The sequence below is a fragment of the Electrophorus electricus genome, chromosome 2 (assembly GCF_013358815.1).
Source record: "Electrophorus electricus isolate fEleEle1 chromosome 2, fEleEle1.pri, whole genome shotgun sequence".
Taxonomy (NCBI): Eukaryota; Metazoa; Chordata; class Actinopteri; order Gymnotiformes; family Gymnotidae; genus Electrophorus; species Electrophorus electricus.
Genome location: NC_049536.1, coordinates 8,716,894 through 8,738,237, shown reverse-complemented (window position 1 = coordinate 8,738,237; position 21,344 = coordinate 8,716,894). Strand labels below are relative to the sequence as shown.

The 21,344-nt window shown below is 41.7% G+C and overlaps 1 protein-coding gene across 1 annotated transcript in view; it reads left to right on the top strand.

Annotated features, from left to right (window-relative positions):
• The first annotated feature begins 10,025 nt into the window (after positions 1-10,025).
• The window catches only part of LOC113571802 (PDZ domain-containing RING finger protein 4-like), a 38,768-nt gene continuing 27,449 nt past the window's right edge, over positions 10,026-21,344 (top strand). The window contains exon 1 of the mRNA XM_027000937.2: positions 10,026-10,274. Coding sequence (XP_026856738.2) covers positions 10,206-10,274 — 69 coding nt within the window. The 5' untranslated portion in view covers positions 10,026-10,205. The remainder of the gene's footprint in view (positions 10,275-21,344) is intronic.

Here is a 21,344-nt window from a genome sequence, read left to right as displayed (position 1 = left end):
CGGTGTAATCTGCCTTGTTCTGTGGGCTGGAAACCATTCCCTGAAGGCCTTTCACCAAGAACCCTAATTCATATCCACTGGATTAACACTGTGTTACAAAATAGCCATCCTGACCAAGACCATGACAGCCAAATGGTAGGGAATTCAGTGACCTACACTGACCCCAATCCTTTGTGTGTGTGTGTGTGTGTGTGTGTGTGTGTGTGTGAGAGAGAGAGAGAGAGAGAGAGAGAGAGAGAGAGAGAGAGAGAGAAAAAGAAAGAAAGAAAGAAAGAAGTAATACATATTTTCTATGGTTTTTATCCTTAAATTTAGGAAAGAACTGAAACAGGAAAAGCTATGCCACCATCTTGTTCCTTCATAGCAGTCGAACATCCTACTGACATCTAGTTCTTGGGAGGAATGCTGGAGTGTTGTGCGGGAATCATATATCACAACGCTATCCATGTTTAACCAATAGCATCATGTAAGCAAATATATGCTCCTTAATATCACACAGAGGTTTTTTCTTTGTTTTGTTTCCATAAAGGCTGTTGTGGAAAACAATATGATAAGCATTTTACAGGTAGCAATGACTTGATTTAATAAGTGATTATACTCGTTTGATCATGATATTACATTTATCTCTTAGAAACGAGTTTACCAATGTCTGATTAGTGCAACCTTACATTATTATTATGACCACAGTGTGATGTTTTGTGTGATTGTCTCAATATTTTATCTAGATGTGCTAAATGAAAGGGGATCCAATTTCCTGTCCTATTTTTCATAAGAACACACACTGCTGACCCATTACAAAATGCAGTCATGTGCCTCATAACTTCGCCCTGAGTTTGTACTGAAACCATTTTCTCAATTTCCGTCTAGCCAGCACATTTTTGTGCAATACTGTTAACCACAGGACCATGGTCAAATGCCATCCGGTGGGTTATTTTGGCTTTGCAGATGAGACTCTGCAGAAGAGCTTCCCTTGTTATCTTCTTTGTCAAACAGTGGGGCTGCAACAGAGCCCAGTGAACACATTTGGGAGAAGTACTCATGGATCCCCACACTCTATCATCCGCTCAATAGTTTGATGTTTATAATAACTGGGAATTCAGTCTTTCCCTGGGGACTGTGGAGGAGAGGCTAGGCTGTATGGGCAAAGGGCACAGGTTTATGTGTTTCTGTATTTTATATCATGGTGTACAAACGAAAGTCAGGGTCTTCCCTAATTTTGCTGTTGAAGCTGAAGATGTCTCACTGCTGAGAATGCAGCTAAGGTTCTCAGCCCTTCTCTGAACCCTCTGATATCTTTGCCCCCTAACTCAAGATGGTAATGGGTTTTGTGAATGGTGCAATAGTGTGGTATAAATGAATATTGCAAGAGATCCAAGATCACACTGCTTTTGTCCTGTTCCTAAGCATGCCAAATGTCCCATTATGAAACTGTATAACATACAAGTTTTTCTGTGCTAAATTTGAATCTGTGGCATGTGTGTGGTGTTAAATATTCAGAATGGAAGTAAAAGCATATATATTCATGAATTTGAATAGCTTTTTAATGTTTAAATGTATGCATACCAGCAAAGAATGATTGGAGAGCAGACCTATGTGCAGCGGTTTTTAACATTAAAGGCAAGGCTTATGCTACCCTCAATTTAATATAAGATCTTCAAGAGTAATCAAGCCATGTTCAATGAATGTTTGAATGACTTGTAATAACCATGGATTTTTTGTGTATTGTGTATTTTTTTGTGTGTGTAACAGCAGCATCATATGTAAAATCCGTTTCACATTTGGTAGTTTTGCCCAAAATTCATATGCAATCAGGATGTTATTATCTTTAGCTGGCACTGTAACACAATGCATGATAGTTGGTAACACAAGCAAAAGGTAACAGTATGATTCACCTACTGCAGCAATGTTAATAAATACAGTTATTTTATGCTTGTTTTTTGCTCCCTTATCAAGAGAGTAGAAAATAAGGTTTGTGTCTGCTGGGCCTGGTTATAATACCTGACTAATCTGCCTGAGTGCCAAAGCAGAGTGGAGACTGATCTGTTGTTGGTGTTATTAGAGACAAAGTCTTTCTGATCAGAATTTTGCCGACCTGAAGATTTTGAGCTTATCCTGAGGCATGGGAAGTTCCTATTGGTACAGAGCGCAACAAACAAGAGAGGAGAAGAAACATTTCTCTCACTGGTGAAAGATTCCATCCAAGCTGAAATTACAGAGTACCCAAACAGGCCCTGGAGGAAACCAGCTATCCCTCATAGGTGGGCGTCATTACAGATGGCTTGCATCAAAGTTTGGAATAATTTGCTTTTTGCTGTTGTGATTTTTTTTTAGTTTTTGCGGCTTAAAAGAATTCCTGTGGAATTTAGCCCAGTGTTCAAGGACAAAAATGGGTTTGAAGCTTTTTTAGTGGTAATAAAAGAAAGTAAGAATGGAAAGTAGGAGTAGCCTTGTTCTTATGGCTCTGCTATACCCCTCGTCTGTAAATGCTGACTGTAAGTGCATCGTTTGAGAAACAAATGTATGTGTCAAACATTTATGGAAGGGCCTCTATGAACATATAACTTTTATGAGTCAATCCTGCCTGGCTGGCTGCAAAACAGGCCTGCAAAATTGTTTCACCCTAGAGGTCACGATAAATGCAACCTACTGTTGAAACCAATCTGAAGATCTATCCAGATGATGATCATGCACTGGGCTTCTTGAAGTTTCTGTGTCCTTAAAAACAAACCAAGAAAAACTACTTCTTGGAAAAACTTGTAGACTTTATTGTACATTAATATTCCATATTATTACATTGATTTTATTGTGATTTCAATAATAGTAAAACTCAGTTATTTTCATAGTGATCTTAAATTGTACAATGCTGATCAGTTGGTTATCAACTCATTTTATCTGTGAATTATTAATACCAAAATCTGGCTGACTGCCCCAGAGGCTTATAGGCTTTTTTTTCATTAATAACAGCCAAATTGTAGCTTTGAATTTGAATCACTGTCACCTTATTTGCCTTCTGTCTTCCAATGGAAATGTGTTATTTGTTTACTCTTTTCACCAAGAATAGTTGGATTGGTCTATTGAATTAATAATAACATGGTATTGTATGAGGAATAAGGTAAAATAAGGTAAACAAATACCAGAAAATTTAATGACTGACTGAATGAAAGCCAGTTGAAACAGCATGCACACACATTACTAGGCAATGGTAAGAACATTTCCTACAGTTTGATTTAATAACACTAAAGGCAGAAATACATTGACGGAATGTGACAGGGTCATTGCTTAAAAAGCTTCCTACTCCTCTCACCCTGTACACATAAATGGCATTGCCTAAAAGGCCTTGCGTAGGACAGGGAAGGTTTATGGGTCTATTAGTGTATTGCTAGTATCAGCATAACTCTCAATAGACTGCCATATATGTGGTACCCTTTAAGGCCCTCTCTACATATTGTCCTATAGATCTGTTATGTCTCTGAAGGAAAGACTCAACTCTTTTGCTATCTGGATTTTATTGACTCTATTGACTGTTACTCTAGCAGCAGAAGATTTAGGGGTGTGAAATCAATAATGTACCTATTCTGCACAGGCTTTGTATCTGTTATTGTCAGTGAGATGTGTTGTTTGCTCTTTTGTGTCTTGCTGAAGTTCACGCTAACCCTTTGCCATGGTTCAGGCCTCAGAATGGAAAAGCATTTAAGTAAAAAGATAGAGTGCAATTAAAAGCAGTAAATCTGTTTCCTCATCTCGTAATTCATTATTGATGTTGATATTTAATTTCTAATACACATTGAATTCAAAATGTATCATCAGTCTGATAAAAATGTATGCACAGCATCTAGGCAGTATTAAATCATTTTCAATGTGTGCCTTTGCTAAAGACAGAACATGACACGACTCTGCCCATAAAGAATGCTGGGATGTGTCTTTTCACGTGTCACTGCAACTCTTAAACATTCATCATATATAATGTAGCCAGTCTGAGAGCCAATTGGAGGAGAGCATGACCCCTCTGATGAGCTGAGCCAACTGCTGTTGCTCTTTTAAGAAGATTTTTATGAGGAAAATATAAAAACGTGTAATAACTTCCTGTTTCATTGTAATGTTAAATAGGTGCAGTAGAAGTGTCATTGCCCATTCATCATGTCTGAGGCACTGGCAATAAGAGAGTGAACACAGACTTTTACAATGTCATCCTGACAGGTCTGCTACACAGGGGCACTCCAGCCCTTTCAGGACTTTGCTGCAGTATGAAGTTTGAGCTACCAAACAAACATACAAGCATATAACCTTCCCATGTAGATTATAAATCACCTCGTCACTGGCATTAAGTCAGCACCCACATTCTTAAATCACATGTTTAACTGAACCTTACCTTGTACTAAAACTTTGGTGATCACTCTGGAAACCACTCACACTCTGTGGATAGGGGGCATTGTTTGTCTGGATGACACTACTTTTATTTTCACCAAGGGGAAACTAAATAAATAAATAAATAAATAAATAAAGAGTATTTATATATATATATATATATATATATATATATATATATATATATATATATATATATATATATATATATATATAAATGTGATACAATCCTATTCAGGTCCACATGGAGCTTCATCATTTTCCATTAATATAACACAGTTAGCTTTTATCATCTCACTATTCTTGCAAACATATGCTGGATGGATGGATGGATGGATTCTCTACTGTTTCTGTATAAAAATGTAATAGATTAGATAGCAAAGCTTCTCAGGTTTATGTGTTTAACACTCTGAATTCTGAGATCAAATGGCCTATTGTATTATTAGGGAAATTAAAGTACAATATCTAATAAATAATATGATACTATATGTAGAGTATATAATATTTCTGTATACAATACTATATACAGAAAACTCTACAAAGATCAACTCTACACTGTAGAGAGTTAAACATTAGTAAGATATAGCAATAGCACAGGCATTAATGTAAGTACGGTACACACCCCATTAGCAGTGTTCACATTATTCATCATTCATGTCTGATCTTATACTGCGGCTATGTGGGTGGCAACTCCACTGAGCCTTTGGCAGATGACTAACATTCTCCAGTAAAGTCTCCAGACAGGTCCACAAGGCTTACGATGATGCTTGTTTGTTTAATAATGCATGCTGAGCAGTACTGGATGTGTTCGAGATGAATGATGAGAAGATCAGGCAATAGAATGTCCTCTCAGGCCAAACGCTCCTCAGGAAACCTGGCTTTGCTTAGTCACTCTTATAACAAAGGGAGTTTGCTGAAGTCCTAATTTAAACACTGTTACTTTTCTCTAAAGACCCAACATTAAATTCTCTGCTTCAGAGGTAGAACTAGCAATGAGAATTAGTAAACTCTGACTTTAGACTCTGGCTTTAAACTCTGACTTTAAGAACTAGTACAATGCAGTTAAAATACTAAACTACTTTGTGCTGCATCATAGTGTTCTCACATGGATAAAAGTAGAGGGTATGATCAGTTCAGCACAGAATACCTATATGGTAATTTTTGCTGTATAATATACTGGAGAGCCTACCCTGGCCCAACCTTATCCAAAAAACAAACCAATAAATTCTTTCATGGCTGTAATAAAACAGGTTACATCACTGTTCTGCTTCATGATAGAGACCTATAACAGAGACTTGGACAAGAGTGTTTGGCTGCTGTATGCTGACCTTTAGAATTCATGTGTTCACAAGCATCTCCAGAATCCTTTTACAATGTGTGAAAGTAACCTGGAGCAGTTTTCTTGGTTTCTCACCTGTGAATTTTTGTCTCTCTTTGCTTTCTTCCCACTGTCAGAAATTGGTCTTGGTGTGTCATTTGTGTCGCATGATGTAACCCAGTCAGAGGCTGATTGATTGAGCACAGTTAGCTATTAGCCATTAGCACCCACAGCGGTAAACCAGTGGCAGCATCTGTGTGAGTGTGTCTTTTAAGAAACTGTTGGAGCTCCTGCTGTTTTGATACTGTGCCTCACTAGAAATGTTGACCAGCAGGAGTTTTGTGTGTGTGTGTGTGTGTGTGTGTGTGTGTGGTGGAGGTATGTCTGTGAGTGTATGTGAGTATGTCTTGGTCAGTTTGAAGGGTTAATTCTTTACCAGTTCAGCAGTGATGAAAATAGTGTTAGAGAGTTACTATCTTTAGGATCCATGTCTATCTATGGTACAGAATGCCACTTCAACAGAAGAGTTTTAAACTGGTGCTTAAATAATTTTAGCCCCAATTTTGTTGTCACAGGTTAATTTTGGGGCCAGGCAACAAAACCCCCAGCTTTGCGACAGATCACTGTGCATGCCTGTGTCAATTGCTTGTGTATAATGAATGCTTCAGCCACAGGATTTTCCCGCTCCCATACTTTCAAACGTTTGAAATTTTCTGCAATGACTTCTGTCAAATCTTTAGTGTGAGTGCCTCTGCGACAAGTAGTAGCAGCAATGAGCAACAGCCAGTGAGAATGGAAGTGAAAATAGTGAAAGGAGGAAGGAACAATAAACATGGCGAAAGCAATGATGATATCGCATGATGTACAGTTCTGCTGTGTATTTTTAGTGAAAGGGGTTGTTTGCAGATCAGGCACTCTTTGTCTGGAATCTTTTCAGTTGGAAGATGGTGTAATGTATGAGCTTGATCTGCGAACACTTATGTGAACACCTCTTCGTCAAAACAACAAGTCACCGGAGATAAATATCATGCAGTGTGAGCAGTATAGTGGTTCTGATATTTTCACTTTCACTTTACTTTGTTGTTTTCCATGCTCATCACTGACACAAACATGGCTCAGGTAAAACATGTCAGAGATACAGCCACCCGACTACCATGGAGAAAACGTGGAACATACTTGTCCTAACTGGGACCGGCAAGAAGATAGTATGCTCATAGAAAAGCCCTTGATCTCAGGAGAAGAAAGCTTATTGTCACTCATTAAGTAGAGATGCTCCAGTCCTCTGTCAGATGCCCAGGATTGAGGTGAACTGAGAACAGGGTGGACATTAACCACCTCAGTGGCACATTGGCCAAACTTGTGGAATGTGTGCTGCCAGTTTTCTGTTGTTTTCAGTATGAAGGCAATTTGCTTTTCATCAGAAATGTTTCAACCTGATTTGCTGTCATACACACACAACCAATTCTTAGGGGCCTTTGAGTTTCTTCAAAGGCCCCACGTGATCTGAAATAACCAGGTTACCGATGCAGTCTTTCTTTGCAGTTATATGTATGGTGACTGTATTGTATGTGCTTGTGGAGAGAGAATCCTCTTCCACCTACTGCTGTGTTTGGGAAAACTAAAGTCCTCCATTTCTCTTTGCTAACAATGGGCTGTTCTGACTGGACATTTGCTAGGCTGGCACGTTCCTCAGATGGGTGAGGGGCAAAACCTACTACTGGGCCATACGTCAACCTTTGATGCACCGTGTTGGGATTTCACACAGAATGGCAGTCTATCCTGAGGTACTCATGAACCCTAGCTTTAATAAAATGGATAAAATGAAGTAAGAGGACCCTTGCTGTGTCGACAGATGGCTTCTCCATGCCTGCTCAGTGGGAAGCCCAGAAAGGGAGAGCAGGGGACCTACGTTTTTAGTCAGGCATCTAAAGGGCCCACACATGTTGGTTGATCAGAAGGAGAGGAAGGAGAAATTGAACATTGGAGCTGCACTATCCTGTCCATGGAAGAAAGACAGAACAGTGCGACTCTGCATATGACTCTCCCTGACTGTAATGTGTTGGGTTTTTCCTGTGCACTACCTTGCTTGTATCCCACACATTTTATAACATTCAGACCCTACATGACAATGCAGAAGTAATTATAATGGCAGCATGGTTGTATTAATATCGTCAATATTGGTAATATCAAGTAATATTGCACAAAACTGACACAGCAGTCAAAGTTTGTGGCAGATCTTGTTATGACTCTTAAATATGAGATAACTAGTATGGGAAGGCCGAGCAAACATGATAATGCCAGTGCTGATTTCATGCTAATGCTCCAAGATGTCGCAGCACCTAAAGCCTGAAACGAAGTCCTAGTTCACGGCCTGGCACATGCAGCCCTTGAAATGTAATATCATAGCCTTGCTCTCTGCACACTCTCCTCTCACAACAAGGCCCTTTGATGTAAAATTGACACTTTAGTGGATAGCACTTCATGGATCTGCCACTGCCTGGCAACTGCATAAAGCCTCCTCCCTGCTTTTCTGCATGTTTGCGGCAAAAAATCTGAAGTGTATGTGTGTGTGTGCGTGTGCGTGTGCGTGTGCGTGTGTGTGTGTGTGTGCGTGTGCGCATGTGCATATTTGTTTTTGAGATATGAGAAAACATATTCCTGAGATATGTATGACCCTTTGTATACAAGCAAGTTTGTGTGTGTGTGTGTGTGTGTGTGTGTGTGTGTGTGTGTGTGTGTGTGTGTGTGTGTACTATGCATTATATGTCTTCCATATATGCTCCAGTGAGTTGTTTGTGCTTATAGTTTTTGCTACTATATCTGACATGGTAAAACTAAGAGCTATGGCATACATTATTAGAGGTCCATTACTGTTCGTCCATTAGCACTGCTGTTGGTGGGGTCTGTCCAGCCTGACCCCATGCTGTAGCAGTGGGTGGGGGAATTAAAGCCCAGCAAATCGGATTATTTTCTTCCTGAGCGAGAAGCCTAATAGCCAACTGATGTGCTTATGTGTATATATACACATATGGGTATATATGTATGTGTGTATGTGTGTGTGTATGTATGTATGTATGTATGTATGTGTGTGTGTGTGAGTGTGTGTGTGTGTGTGTGTGTGTGTGTGTGTATTTTATATATATATATATATATATATATATATATATATATATATATATATATATATACTGTGTGTGTGTGTGTGTGTGTGTGGTTCTCGACTGAGCCAATTTGTTAACAATTACAGCTCATTACTATTCTTCCCCTCTCAGAGGGGACTCATGTATTTGTAACCATGGCTCTATTGTACTGTAATTATCGCAGTCAGAAAGACATGCCTGCTATTATCAGTCCACTGTGAACCTCCTCAACTCTGATTGCAGACTCCTTTTATGGAGGCGCTTTTATAATGACACCTGCGATGACTGCATGTCCAAGATCTATTTAAGTGATTACCAGCTTCTTTTTTCAATCCTTTGAAGACTTCCAGCAGTGCAGTACTCTAGAGTCTCTCATCCCTTTTTTGATTTGCTTTATGTTTACCTCAGCAAATTCCGGATCTGCAGATGTAACATTAGGAGATACAGCTGCATATAGACCGTTTTATAGCAGTTTTCCTGCTGGTAATAGCGAGTCTCTGGCTTAAGGCAGGCTGTGAAGGCTGATGTTACCATGGGTTGACCTAGTTTGGACCAGCTTTTAAGTGAGTGTAGTCAATCAATTCTACAGCATTATTTCCCTCCCTTTATCTGTCCATTGCATTAATCATACAAAAGGATGGATTCTTCCCTTAGAAGTTTTTTTATTTTTTATTTAGGTGTCACCACAGTTCCATAGTGTAAATGAAAGGGAGTTCTGAATACATAAACCTTGGCTGCATTTGAATCCATTCATTTGTGTGATCACAGAAGGTATTTTGGTATGCCACATTTATTCCTCCTGAGATTAGCAGTTTTTTTCTAATGCTAGGACAAAGGAGCTTCATTGTCTTTAGCAAGACAGGACCTTAATGAGCACAGCCGGCGCTGCATGGCCCCGTGTCTCCTCCCACTCTCCTAGCCACACCTCCCTTGATGCATATGCGTCCTCATCATTATTCATGGCCCAGGCATGTGCCGAGGCTGGCAGAGACAAGGGGGAGTGTCTGTGTATTTGACTGGGAGCTACAGCGTGGAAGTGAGGAAGCTCTCGCGCGCGTATGCACATGCTTGTGTGAATGTGTGTGTATGTGCGCATGTGATCACGAGGGAAGGGGGGGGAGCAGAAAGCAGGAGGCTGACACTGCTACGGCGGCTGCTTCCACTGCTCCTGCAATCGGCTCGCACACACGCACCACGCTGGTGCACTCCTGCCATGCGCCGCTTATGAGAGCAGTGTGTTTACGCGCGCATGTGGGATGGAGGAGCCTACGGGAGAAGTGCTAAGGGCAGACTGATGAGAGACTGCGCGTACTACTGGAGGGTGACCCCTCGACTGATTCTGGGGAGAGAGAGAGAGGTCCTGTGTATCCGTGACAACGAGGATGGGCTGCAATCTGTGCTCTTTGCAGAAGAGAGAGGAGCATTACAAACTGCTCTACGAGATCTCACAGGTAGGACAGAAGAGAGAGCTTCACAATGCCACTACTACACTGAGAGAGAGAGAGAGAGAGAGAGAGAGAGAGACTGGGGGGGGCATTTTGTGAGAAAGAAGGAGACTTTTGAGAATCTGAGGAATTTCGCCTCAAGTTTCACTGACATTAGGAGGGAACAGAGGGGGAGATGATCCAGAGAGGCTGTGTGGAGAAGGGAACCTAGACAAACTAGGACAGTACTAAAGCAGAAAAATACGAAAGTGTGAGAGCCTGTGTGTGTTTGTGTGTGTGTGTGTGTGTGTGTGTTCTTACACAGAAAATGTGATATTCTTTCTTGCTAAGGAAAATGTCCCTGATGAGATACCAGAGATCATATCCAAACACCTGTGCTGTGCAAACACATTATAGAAGAGACCCAATTCTTTTGACAGTTTGGGCTTAGAACATATATATGATTTGGATAAATTTTAGTCTGATCACTGAATTTCTTGGTCATGTGAGGAGTTAGAGAATATAAATATTTTTTTTGTTTTTCCACCTATTAACATTTCAGTAATTCTAAATTGCTGGTGTTTATGGTGAATGCTATTAAATGCACTTTCACACTTACAAGTACTAGTTGTGATGTCTCTAGATAACACCCATATTATAAGCATTACAGAGAAGTTTTGTAGTGACTACCATTGTGTGGGTTTAACCTGTTCTCTTATTTGATCCACTGATCTTCTCCAAATTTCATGGTAGTCTACCTACCAGAGACAGAACAAGAACATCTTTTCTTTCACATCATGCACACGCCCCCCCCCCCCCCCCCCCCAACACACACACACACACACAATGTTCTTGTCACAACTTCTTCCACCATGGTATGATCACTGTCTCGTTAGCTTTTGTGAGAAGATCCTGAGTGTATTCCTTAATTAGGAAAATAAAAACTGCACACTGTCTCACACAGATCAGCCTGGTGAATTGCTGCCATTGGCCAATGGATTTGAGCTTCTGTGAGGGGCTTTGGCGGTGTGAGCATTGTTATAGAGGCAGAAATTTCTGGTTAGTGGGAGGAGATCACATGACCCCTCGTAGCTTGTGTTTCATCGCTGGCCACTCAGAAGTTTCCCACACCTTACATGGTCAGAGCTGGAGCCAAAATGGACTGTAGGTTTTGAAATGCCTTGAGTGTTTCTCTGAATCCTGAGGTGCCACTTTTAACAAACTTGCTTCTTTGAACACTGGAGAAGAAGGCATTGCCTCCTCTCTCTCTCTCTCACCCTTCCTTGTTTGTGGAGAAAAACAGTTATCACGAAGAGAGTATTTGGAGCTCTTCTGGGTTTGTGTTCTCCAAAACAGCCTGGCATGGCCTGTGCCTCCTTCTGTCCCAGTGAGCTGTGTTTCTAAACGCCAGAGGCAGCATGCTATGGAGAGTCCTGTGTGTAGTGCTGGCACGGGGTGTGTGTGTCGACCCAGCAGTGTTCGATCCTACACACACCACCCTCGCCCTCTGTGAGAGAGTGCTGCCTCATCAACACCTCCCATCTCATGGAGATGGAGACCAGGAGAGAGGGAGAGGGAGAGAGAGGAGAAGAAAGAGTGTGTGTATTTGAGGTTTAGAGGGCGGTGAGGATTGGAATGAATAAGTGGAAGAATATTATTGTGCCAAAATTGAATACAAAGGAGCAAACTGTGAGTTCCCAAAAGCTTGATGAAGCAATGAAACAATGTAAAAGTCATATTTCTGTAGGTAATATGGCATATTACCTATAGTAAGCTCCCAGTGGACCATGTCCTGGCAAAACACATTTACCTTCTACAGTGTGCAAACAGGTTAGTTATTGCCCTGCAGCCACCCATGTGACCAGCAGCCAGCCAGTAAATCTGATCAGTAATATGATTAACAAGCTTAACATGTAGCATATTGTTCATTTAGAAGCGAGAGTATAAATATGAGGGAATAATTGGTTCCCATTTCTGGACCTCAGCCACTCCACAATGAAAGTGTGTTAGTGTGCTTTTAAAGCCTGATGCTCGAACAGAGATGCTGGCAGAGTTTCCACCTCACTCTCCACCTCACTCTCTACTATTCCGCTGCCCTCGGTTTTGTTGGCTTTGTTGTTTTTTTGCCTTTCTTCCAGCTCAACATGGAGTTCTCATGTTGGATCAGCAGTGGGAGTGTGGGTGGCAGGTCTGAGATCAGCACTGGCAAGTGTCACCTTGGCTGGTCAACCTCAGCCCCCCCACCCCCAACCCTCTCATGCACATGCTGGCCCAGGATTCTCTTCACCTGACCCTCCCAGCCTAGGAATGTGCTGCTATGTGTGCATCTCTCTCTTTCTCACTGTCTCTCTCATCATCTTCTCTTTCTCTCTCTTTTGGCCCATCTGATATTTTACCATTTAACATTATAGTCTGGGTCTTTCTGATTGTTGCTGAAATCCTTTCCTGATTACTTTAAATTCTTAACAAATGTTATAATTCTGTACTCCTGTTCTTCTTTCATCTAGCCATTCTCTCTTCCTTTGAGCTGGTCATGCATTGCAAGCATACTAGTGTACATGTGAGCGTTACACAGCATCTGGGGGGAGTTGCACTCACTGGTGTGTGTCCTGTTTGGGCTAATTAGTGAGACTTGGGATGTAAGGATGAGAGGCTGATACACACTGCTGAGCATAGCATGACAGGTTGTTGTGTTGTTGGAGCATTGTGCTTATTCACGTATCGTAGTGTACATTCTGGAGAAGTCTGCTACTGTTTGGTTATAATGGCCCCATTGTATACAAGAAGAATTTTAAAGGGAGAGGTTTGAAAGTTCACTCAAACATATCCTTGTATAAAGTAAAAAAAAAATGTGTTGGAGGGCGCCCCCTATGGCTTAGCTGGTGGCAGTGCTACAGCCTGTAATAATTTGGCCATAGTAAGTCAAAAAAGGGGTCTGTGTTTATGTGTGTCGAGGGTTTGTGGTTGGGGTGTGCATTCTTGTGTTTATGCTTTTCCTACCATGTGGAAACGGAAAGGTGTGAATGCATATATTTGACGAATGGCTTTCATTGGTAATGGAGAATTTTCTGCTTGGGTCACCCTCACTCTGTGTGCATGCTCGGATGTGTTTGTTTGTGTGTGTGTGTGTGTGTGTGTGTGTGTGTGTGTATCTGAGAAATGGCCTGAGGCCTCTGCACCCTACCCAGCCCTGGTCACCCTGGTGGTGCCCTGGTGCTATCTCCTCCTTCTACACTACAAATGTTCCCATCCATCTTCTTGTCCCATTACTTTTTTTTTTTTTCTGAGCGATGGTCCTCAGCCATTAAAATTGATAGGAGAGAACAAAGGAGAAAAAAGAAGAATGCATGACTTGATTGATCTCTTGTCTACCGTCTGGAGATTACAGTAAAATATTATATATATGAGAGAGAGAGTGAGACAGACAGAGCGAGAGAGAGAGAAAGTGGGAGAGGGAGACAAATAGATACATGTACTCCAGCATTAAAAAGGAGAGGTTGTTTTCCAGGGATACCTGCAATTCTGAGCATCTCTCCCCCTGTTCAAATCTCATTCTGTTTTCTCTCTTCCTATTAAATTTGAGATCTATCACACATTATGTTGGGTGGGTCTGAGTGTCCTCTTGCATTTATAAAACTGTACTTCTGACTCCATAACCACACAATGCATCATTATTCCGTCTGGTCCACTCTAAAACATACGATGTGAAGAAAGAATATTTATTTACCCCAGAATATTTGTTTTTAATCCTCTCATTTCCACACACACACACACAAACGCGTGCACACACACACACACACACACACACACACACACACACACACACACACACACACTCTGCAGTGTCGCTGGAGTGAATTATATGATCAGGATTTCTGTTTTAATATAATCTGTTATTCAGGCTGTCAGGCTTCCTGTATGGAATGGCCAATATGATGCATCAACCGTGCTCTATATTTAGAGCACTGCTGTACAGGAGTAGTCTTGCCTTCCTCTGCATTACTGTGCTTTTGCTGTTCTAGCATGCTTGATTGAACTCATAAGCTCATTGCTAACCCCTTCAGGACATAGGAAATGAATCAAGGGTTGGAAGACAAGGAGGCACCCACTTGAAGTGCAGGGAGGTCTTCGATTGGGAAAGGGAACCTCTGCACTACCTCTGCTGCTACTACATGTGTCCCTGTTACTGCTAGTTGAAGTGTAATTTAGGTCAGGTTTTTTTCTATCATTTAAGTGTTTCCAAAGATTGGCCTGTCTAGAGCTTCGTGTATTACATAATGGTAGTAGAAAGTGTTTTAGTATACATGAAAGTTTGCAGGCTGATACAGTATGGAGCATAGTCTCTGCAGTTTTAAACACTTTGTTGCTGATTGCATTTAGTTATTCATTTGATGAAACCTCTTCCAAATGTTTACACTTTTTGCATAGTATATAGTCATCACAGAGCTGGCCTATTGTAAGCTTGAGCCTTTGCCTCCCTTCTTCTGTTGTAGTGCTGGGTGGGGGTTATAATCAGAAGGCCAGTCTGCAGGGCATGCACATTATATAGCCAGACATGTACTGGCGGAGCCTTATCACTGAGTCCTCCAAATTTCATTCAGGAAGCAGTGGCAAGGATTTAAGAGAGACTTGATGAATTGACCTTTAGCGTTAGCGCCTATTCCTTATCCCTGTAAGAGCGCCACTGACCTTTGCAGTCATGTATCAAATCGGCGGCCAATCCTCCTGACCCCACAAAGAGAAAGAGAGGGGCTCCTCAGAATGTGTTTTTTGGGCCTTTTTCTGTTTCATCTCATTACAGACACAGGCAGACACACAGATATATTCAAATATTTTCTGTTATATGAATAAATAAAGTATGATTGCTTAAGTTGAGAAAGCAGACAGTCTTCTGAAGGGTTGTGCTGACTGAAGTTTGTAACAGGCAAGGACACTGCTGGCACTATAGTCAACATTCGTCAAGGTGAGCCAAACTGTCAGTCTCGTTTCCCCATATGTTGTCAATCACAACAAAAGCACCGGCACAAATGACAGCTGTTGTGGTGCTGTATGTCAAATTTGATGGTCAAAAGGGCAAGTCAGCATCAACAGTATTACATACAGTGTTGCCATACTGTTCATCTCCTCTTCAGAGAGCAGTAAATGAAATATTGCACTATATTTTCTCTCTTTCAGTGGCACAGACACATTATTAAATTCAGTGTCGGGAAGCTGTTGTGACCCCTCCACATAAATGACACTTTATGCATTTCAAAGCAGCAATCTCTGTCCTTTATGGCTGGGCGTAAATTGGAGTGAAGGGATTGTTTGTAGTGTAATGAAACGCCTGGCTCTCCATGCACATGTTGGGGTGACAACGTCCTTACCAGCTTTGGCTTCAGGCTTTAGAACAGTGAATAAAGCCGAAATCATATAGTGTGACTCCACAGAATTGCACATGGGGCTGCCTCCCTGTCTGGCACTGGACTAGAGTTACCACTCGCCTGATTATCCTCAATTAGGCTGTCGAGAGGAGAGACATCCTCTGCTCCAGTCGAAGCATTGTGCCTGAGAGGTGAGGGAAGTGCCTGTTAGGAGTCTTTGAATGCCATGAAGATGGGCTGGGCTGATGGGCTAGTGGGCTGTTGGAGTGAAGGTGGGTTTGGGAGTCATGTAATAGGGTTTATGAGCCTGCATTCATGAAGCATTTCATGCTTTGTTTCCAGTGACATTTTGGAACTCAGTAGACCTGAGTGGGACTGGTGATGGGTGTTACGATTGTTATATGTGCTGCTCCACAAGCAGCCTTGCTCTCCATTATCATTAAATTGGCTGTGAGTTGCATACCAGTCAGAGTGAGCTGGCAAGGGAGCTCTGGCGTTTTCATTTCAAGTCCATAAAGCTGAATGTTTTAAACCTTTATATTTTTCTTGTTAAATTGTAAACATTTTATATTTAGTCTGGCGTACCACTGTTTAAACTTCTAAACAGAAAGCCAGTAGGTCCAGACGTCAGTTTTTATATCTCCTATTAGTACAAAGTGATTACTAAATAATACACCTCAAGAGACTAAGTAAAAAGCCTGTAGTTTAAAATATTTATCTTTGGTCATATGTTAATAATTTAATTGACTGTACTGTTTCCTGTGTGCTGAATCCCAGGCTCGGACAACTTCCCTTTTTCTACTATTCTAAACCTGTGGCTCTAGGTTTATGATGGTCAGCATTGATGTGTTTATAGAGGGCATTTGTGACAGAAGCAAAAATAGCAAGGGCTTTTATTGAATTGAACTCTTTTAAGTTCAAACCAAATGCAAGGTCATCCTCTCTGCCTCCAAAAAAAAATTAAAAATAACAGTCACAGAAGGTACATGGTAATGAAGAAGATGAAGGCTTGCCATTCAGTTTCAGAATAGTACCTTTTTCCTGGAGTCTTGCTTGTTTTCCTTTTTATCTCCTCCAGTTGTTAATAACTGAGCGTGCCCTTCTCAAATAGATCTCCACCTCAATATCTGCTCTGACATTTAGAGAAATGTGCTAGATGTCCAAATGGAGGTGCTCATTTGATCCACTATCAATAAGGAGGATCACATATGTCGCCTGCCTCTCACTGTAAGGCCTGCTGATGGGGGGAGAGCGATCACAGGCAGCCAAGCTTGGAGACTCTGAGCACCCCCCCAACCCCCACCCTCCCAGCGAGAGGCTCATTCAATGCGTCCCTCCCCCGGTCAGTGGCTGCCCCTCTCTGCAGCCCTCCTGATAAGGCCCACGGCAGCGGCAGGGCTGGTGGCCAGGCGGACACAGTTCGGAGGCGCGCTGTCTCGCCCCAACCGGCTCAGCCAGGAGATGATAAGAAGCAGGACAAAAGCATGCCACCATTCATTTGCATGGGCAGCTTGAAGGGCTCCGCTTCACAAAGGACACTAGATATGAGGGCTGTTATTAGGGAAAATGCTTTCTCTCACGTATGTGTGTGTGTGTGTGTGTGTGTGTGTGTGTGTGAGAGAGAGAGAGAAAGCATGTGTGGGTGGATATTAATATAACACAAGATGGTGTTATATTTATTTTTCATGTGCAAAAGTGCAAAGGATTGAGGGAGAGTATACTGGCATTTGAATTATGTTCATTGTTTAGTATTAATATCATTATTGGTTAAGGGTTAATTTGATGTACTTAAGTGCCAAAATAAACCAAAACCTATAAACCAGTATTAATGTAAACAAAATGCAGGCCATGTTGTTAAACAGTGAGCTGTTTGATGCAACGTTTAATTCCTGTGCATCATAGGTGGCCTTGCAACAGGTAATGAATCAGTGTCAGACTCAAAACTATAGGCCAACCAGGAAGAGGAGGAAAAAAGTTACTGTCACCGTAGCAACACTTGCTGTATCATCATTCATGTCAGTTCTTCTCAAAAACCACATCTGTCACCCTTGTGTGTGTGTGTGTGTGCGCCAATGTTTGTGGCAATGTGTGGGGCTGTGTCTTTAGGTGTATGATTCAGAGTGTGTTTTTTGGCATTTTGGTGCCACTCAGTGAAAGGGAACATTATGGGACGTTGTCGGTCAAACGTGAGATGATGTGATAGTGTGCAATGCCAGGATCAGACTCACAGTTCGCCATAAAACTGAATAAATGCAGAGTGAACATGATTGTGTAAAATTAAACTATTATACAGCATGTTGACTTGTAATGTATGTTTTAAGACACAAATAATGAGTAACATTATCTATGTTAAAAATAGTAGTCTGATTTGAATTATTTGAATTGACTGAGGTTTCTGTAGATAAATGTCCATAAGTGTTGATGTTGTATTATATGTTCCAGCACATCTATCATAATTCAAAGATTTAAAACTTCTTCAGCCACCTACTTGTCCTGTATGCTTTGTTTATTCCAGCATACATTAGTTTGGTCCAAAGGCTGTGCAGAAAAAGCTCTTGGATCTCAGAGGAGATCTGAGTGTCTAGGAGAAACTAATTTCCCTTAAAGCCATATGCACTGAAGTGCAGGCTGGACATGCACTACCCTTCATGTCTGGTGTGGGCACTGTGTGGTATAAGGGGAAGAGCTCACCTGAGGGCACTGGAATTGCTGATTGGGAAACAATGCTTTCCTTAAAGGCTGCTAAGGGATAGCTAACAGCTAAACTTAGCACTAATCAATGAGTGAGAGAGAGATGGAGATCTACTTTAACCTGCTTGGTTTCTCCCAATGGAGTGAAGCTTCATCATTTTTTGGCAGTAATCCAGAACCATGAAACTGGGGTGTCCAACCCCAGCTAACCCCTACAGGTAATTAACTGACATTAAAATTCTCCCGACAGGTCCTGCATCATATTTTGGGGTCAGACAAGCCCTTCCAGCATTGACCAGCCCTTGAGGGCTGATGCGCAGCACTCCTGCTGCCTGCTGCCAAACACAGCCTCAGAGGAAAAGCTTTCGTTTTTTTCCTCTGCTCATATCTGAAATACCTAGAAGGGGCATATGGGAAAAAAAACAGTTCCTCCCTAAAATGTATAAATAGAAATAAGGGCTTCCTCTGCAAAGTCTTCCCATATCTTCATCAACGCCAGCCCATGCATGAAATGAACTGAAAGCAACCACTCCTGAACATTTGGTGTCCACACACCCTAGGAGTGCACTGCAGTGAAGCTCTGTGGTGAGTTCACATGAGCTCCGCTGCGGGCAGAGAGAAGCCTGTTCCTCGCGATTGCACGCCCAACCGTTAAAACCAAGAGGACCTTAAAGCACACGTGTTAACTTCAAAGTTTTAAAATGCAAATTGAGAATTGCTAAAGCTCTAGACCCAACAAGCTCTTGGGGCTTTTTGGCGATGCAAGAGACTTCACCTTGTCTTTACCTTGTTGGTAAATATGGGCAATTTATTTTATGATATGCATATTTTGTGATAGAGGTGAGCAAGCTTGGCGTGTGTTACTGTGATGTTATTTTGTACTGACTGGTTTGCTTTACAAAATCTGTGCTGTTCAGGAGTGTTAAATGCAGCTCCTCCCCATCTGTCTCAATATTGTATCTGTAAATTTGTGCGCCGAATATCTGCATCTTTAAACACAGACTTCCTCTCCAATGCAATATGGTTGATATTTTCATTGGGTTCACTAATAGCCTTCACCGACAGTGTCAAGCCAAACTCTGTCCTGTAGAATTGTTATTGGAAAAATCACACTACAACAGACGCTTTGCTCCAAACCAATTGGGCTCATCTAATTATAAAACGCTAGATGAATTTGGAACAGATGCACCTCACCCTTTCCTCCTCCCAATACTCCCCATGTTGCTCCCTCCCTCAGCTTTCCCACCGTTGAAGCCATTTGGTCTTATCCTCGCATTACATTGGCTCCACTTGGAGTCGGCATCCGCGCCAAACAGCACTGTGGTCTAAGTGAATCTAATCTCTCCTTTTCAGGAGAGTCAGGAAGAAAGGTACCTAAAGTGCACACTTTACTGCAGAACTAGATTCTACATTCTGATTCTGAAAAGGACAAAGAGAGAGAGAGAGAGAGAGAGAGAGAGAGAGAGAGAGAGAGAGAGAGCACAAGACAGACAGACAGAGAGAGAGACAGAGAGAGTCTGTGAGCAGGCTGAGAGGAGAAAAGTTACCCGGTGCTGAGTTCACAGTGTTCAATTTTAATGACAAGGTTTCCTGCCTCATGCCTGGCAGAGTCGCCCACCAATTAAGTGCCTGTTCATTGGGCTGAAAGAGCTATGGCCAGGCCATCCGAGGACGCCCACAGCGCAGCCCGAGAGTCTCGAGCCCTTCCTCAGAAGCCTTGGTGCTCACACACAGAGGGAACGGGAAAGACTCAGTCTGGTGTTTCACTGGTCCGTCCATTCATATACGCACCTCAGCAAGTCAGTAAGTGGTTTATATTCATATAGAAAAATCTCTTTGCTTTAAAAAAACACTGTGGATCAAAATCTGACATCTTCAAAAATGTTTATTGGTGTACAACATTGTGAGACATGATAGTTGCCCAAATGGAATTCTGGCCATGGAACCAGGAAGCAAGACAGATAAGCTGGATGGACTGGTTGGATGATTTTGCACCTAAATAAGCATGCATAAATACTTCAGTCAAAATACCAAAATATAGCAGTGCAAAAGTAATGTTTGTAATTGTTGTAAATTACAAAACAAAACAAAAAAAAACAACCAACCGAGAGGCCAAATGTTATAAACATAAAATAAAGATTTAGCACAATCAGTCCTCTGTCAAGCATTTTTATGCATGTTTTGACAGTGTTTGCTGTCTTCCAGGCAGTTTGATAAATGTGGTCTATGTGTCTGACCTCATGCTTGAGCTATCATGAAATGCCTCATTCACATTCAAAGCCATTTTGGATCTTGCCAGTGTGCTGGAAACACTGATTGTTAAATTGCTTCTTATAGATGAATTGGTTCTTAACAATTCAGTGAAATCTCTCTCTCTCTCTCTCTCTCTCTCTCGCTTTGTGTGTGTATATGTGTGTGTGTGTGTGTGTGTGTGTGTGTGTATATGTGTGTGTGTTGGTAAGAAATGTGTTCATTAGTCAATCAGTCCTGTGAATGTGGGGGTAAATTACAGGGGGGAGTGTAGGCTGATTGCAGCACAGGGCTACACTAGCTGTGAGAATAAACCCTCTGAGAAACAATCCTTCATTAGCACCATTAGTGTCCAGCCCCCAACGGTGTGGGGTGATCCCACACGGGTGTGCACACACATACACATACACACATTGCACTGACCAGAATTTCACATTCAAAATAGCCCCAACACTTTATTCATTCAGTGCGTGAATTCATTCATGCAGCCAAGCTCAGCCACACAACTGTTTTGTGTAGCCATGCTCCAGTATAGTTGTAATGCACTATTTATAACTATGAATGCTAGATAACAGGCTTCTGTGACTTCAAACTCATAATCACTAATCGCTTGAATCTCCAGCAAACCAACAAGTGTACTACCTGGAGATTAGTGCGCAGGTCCCTAGGGGTTAGTATGTACCTGGGGATTAGGATGTAAGTACAGTATTTCCAGGATATGACTCTTCACCTCCTTGACAGATGCCTGCATCGGCTTCCATCTGCAGAAAACATGGCTGAGATGAATATAATT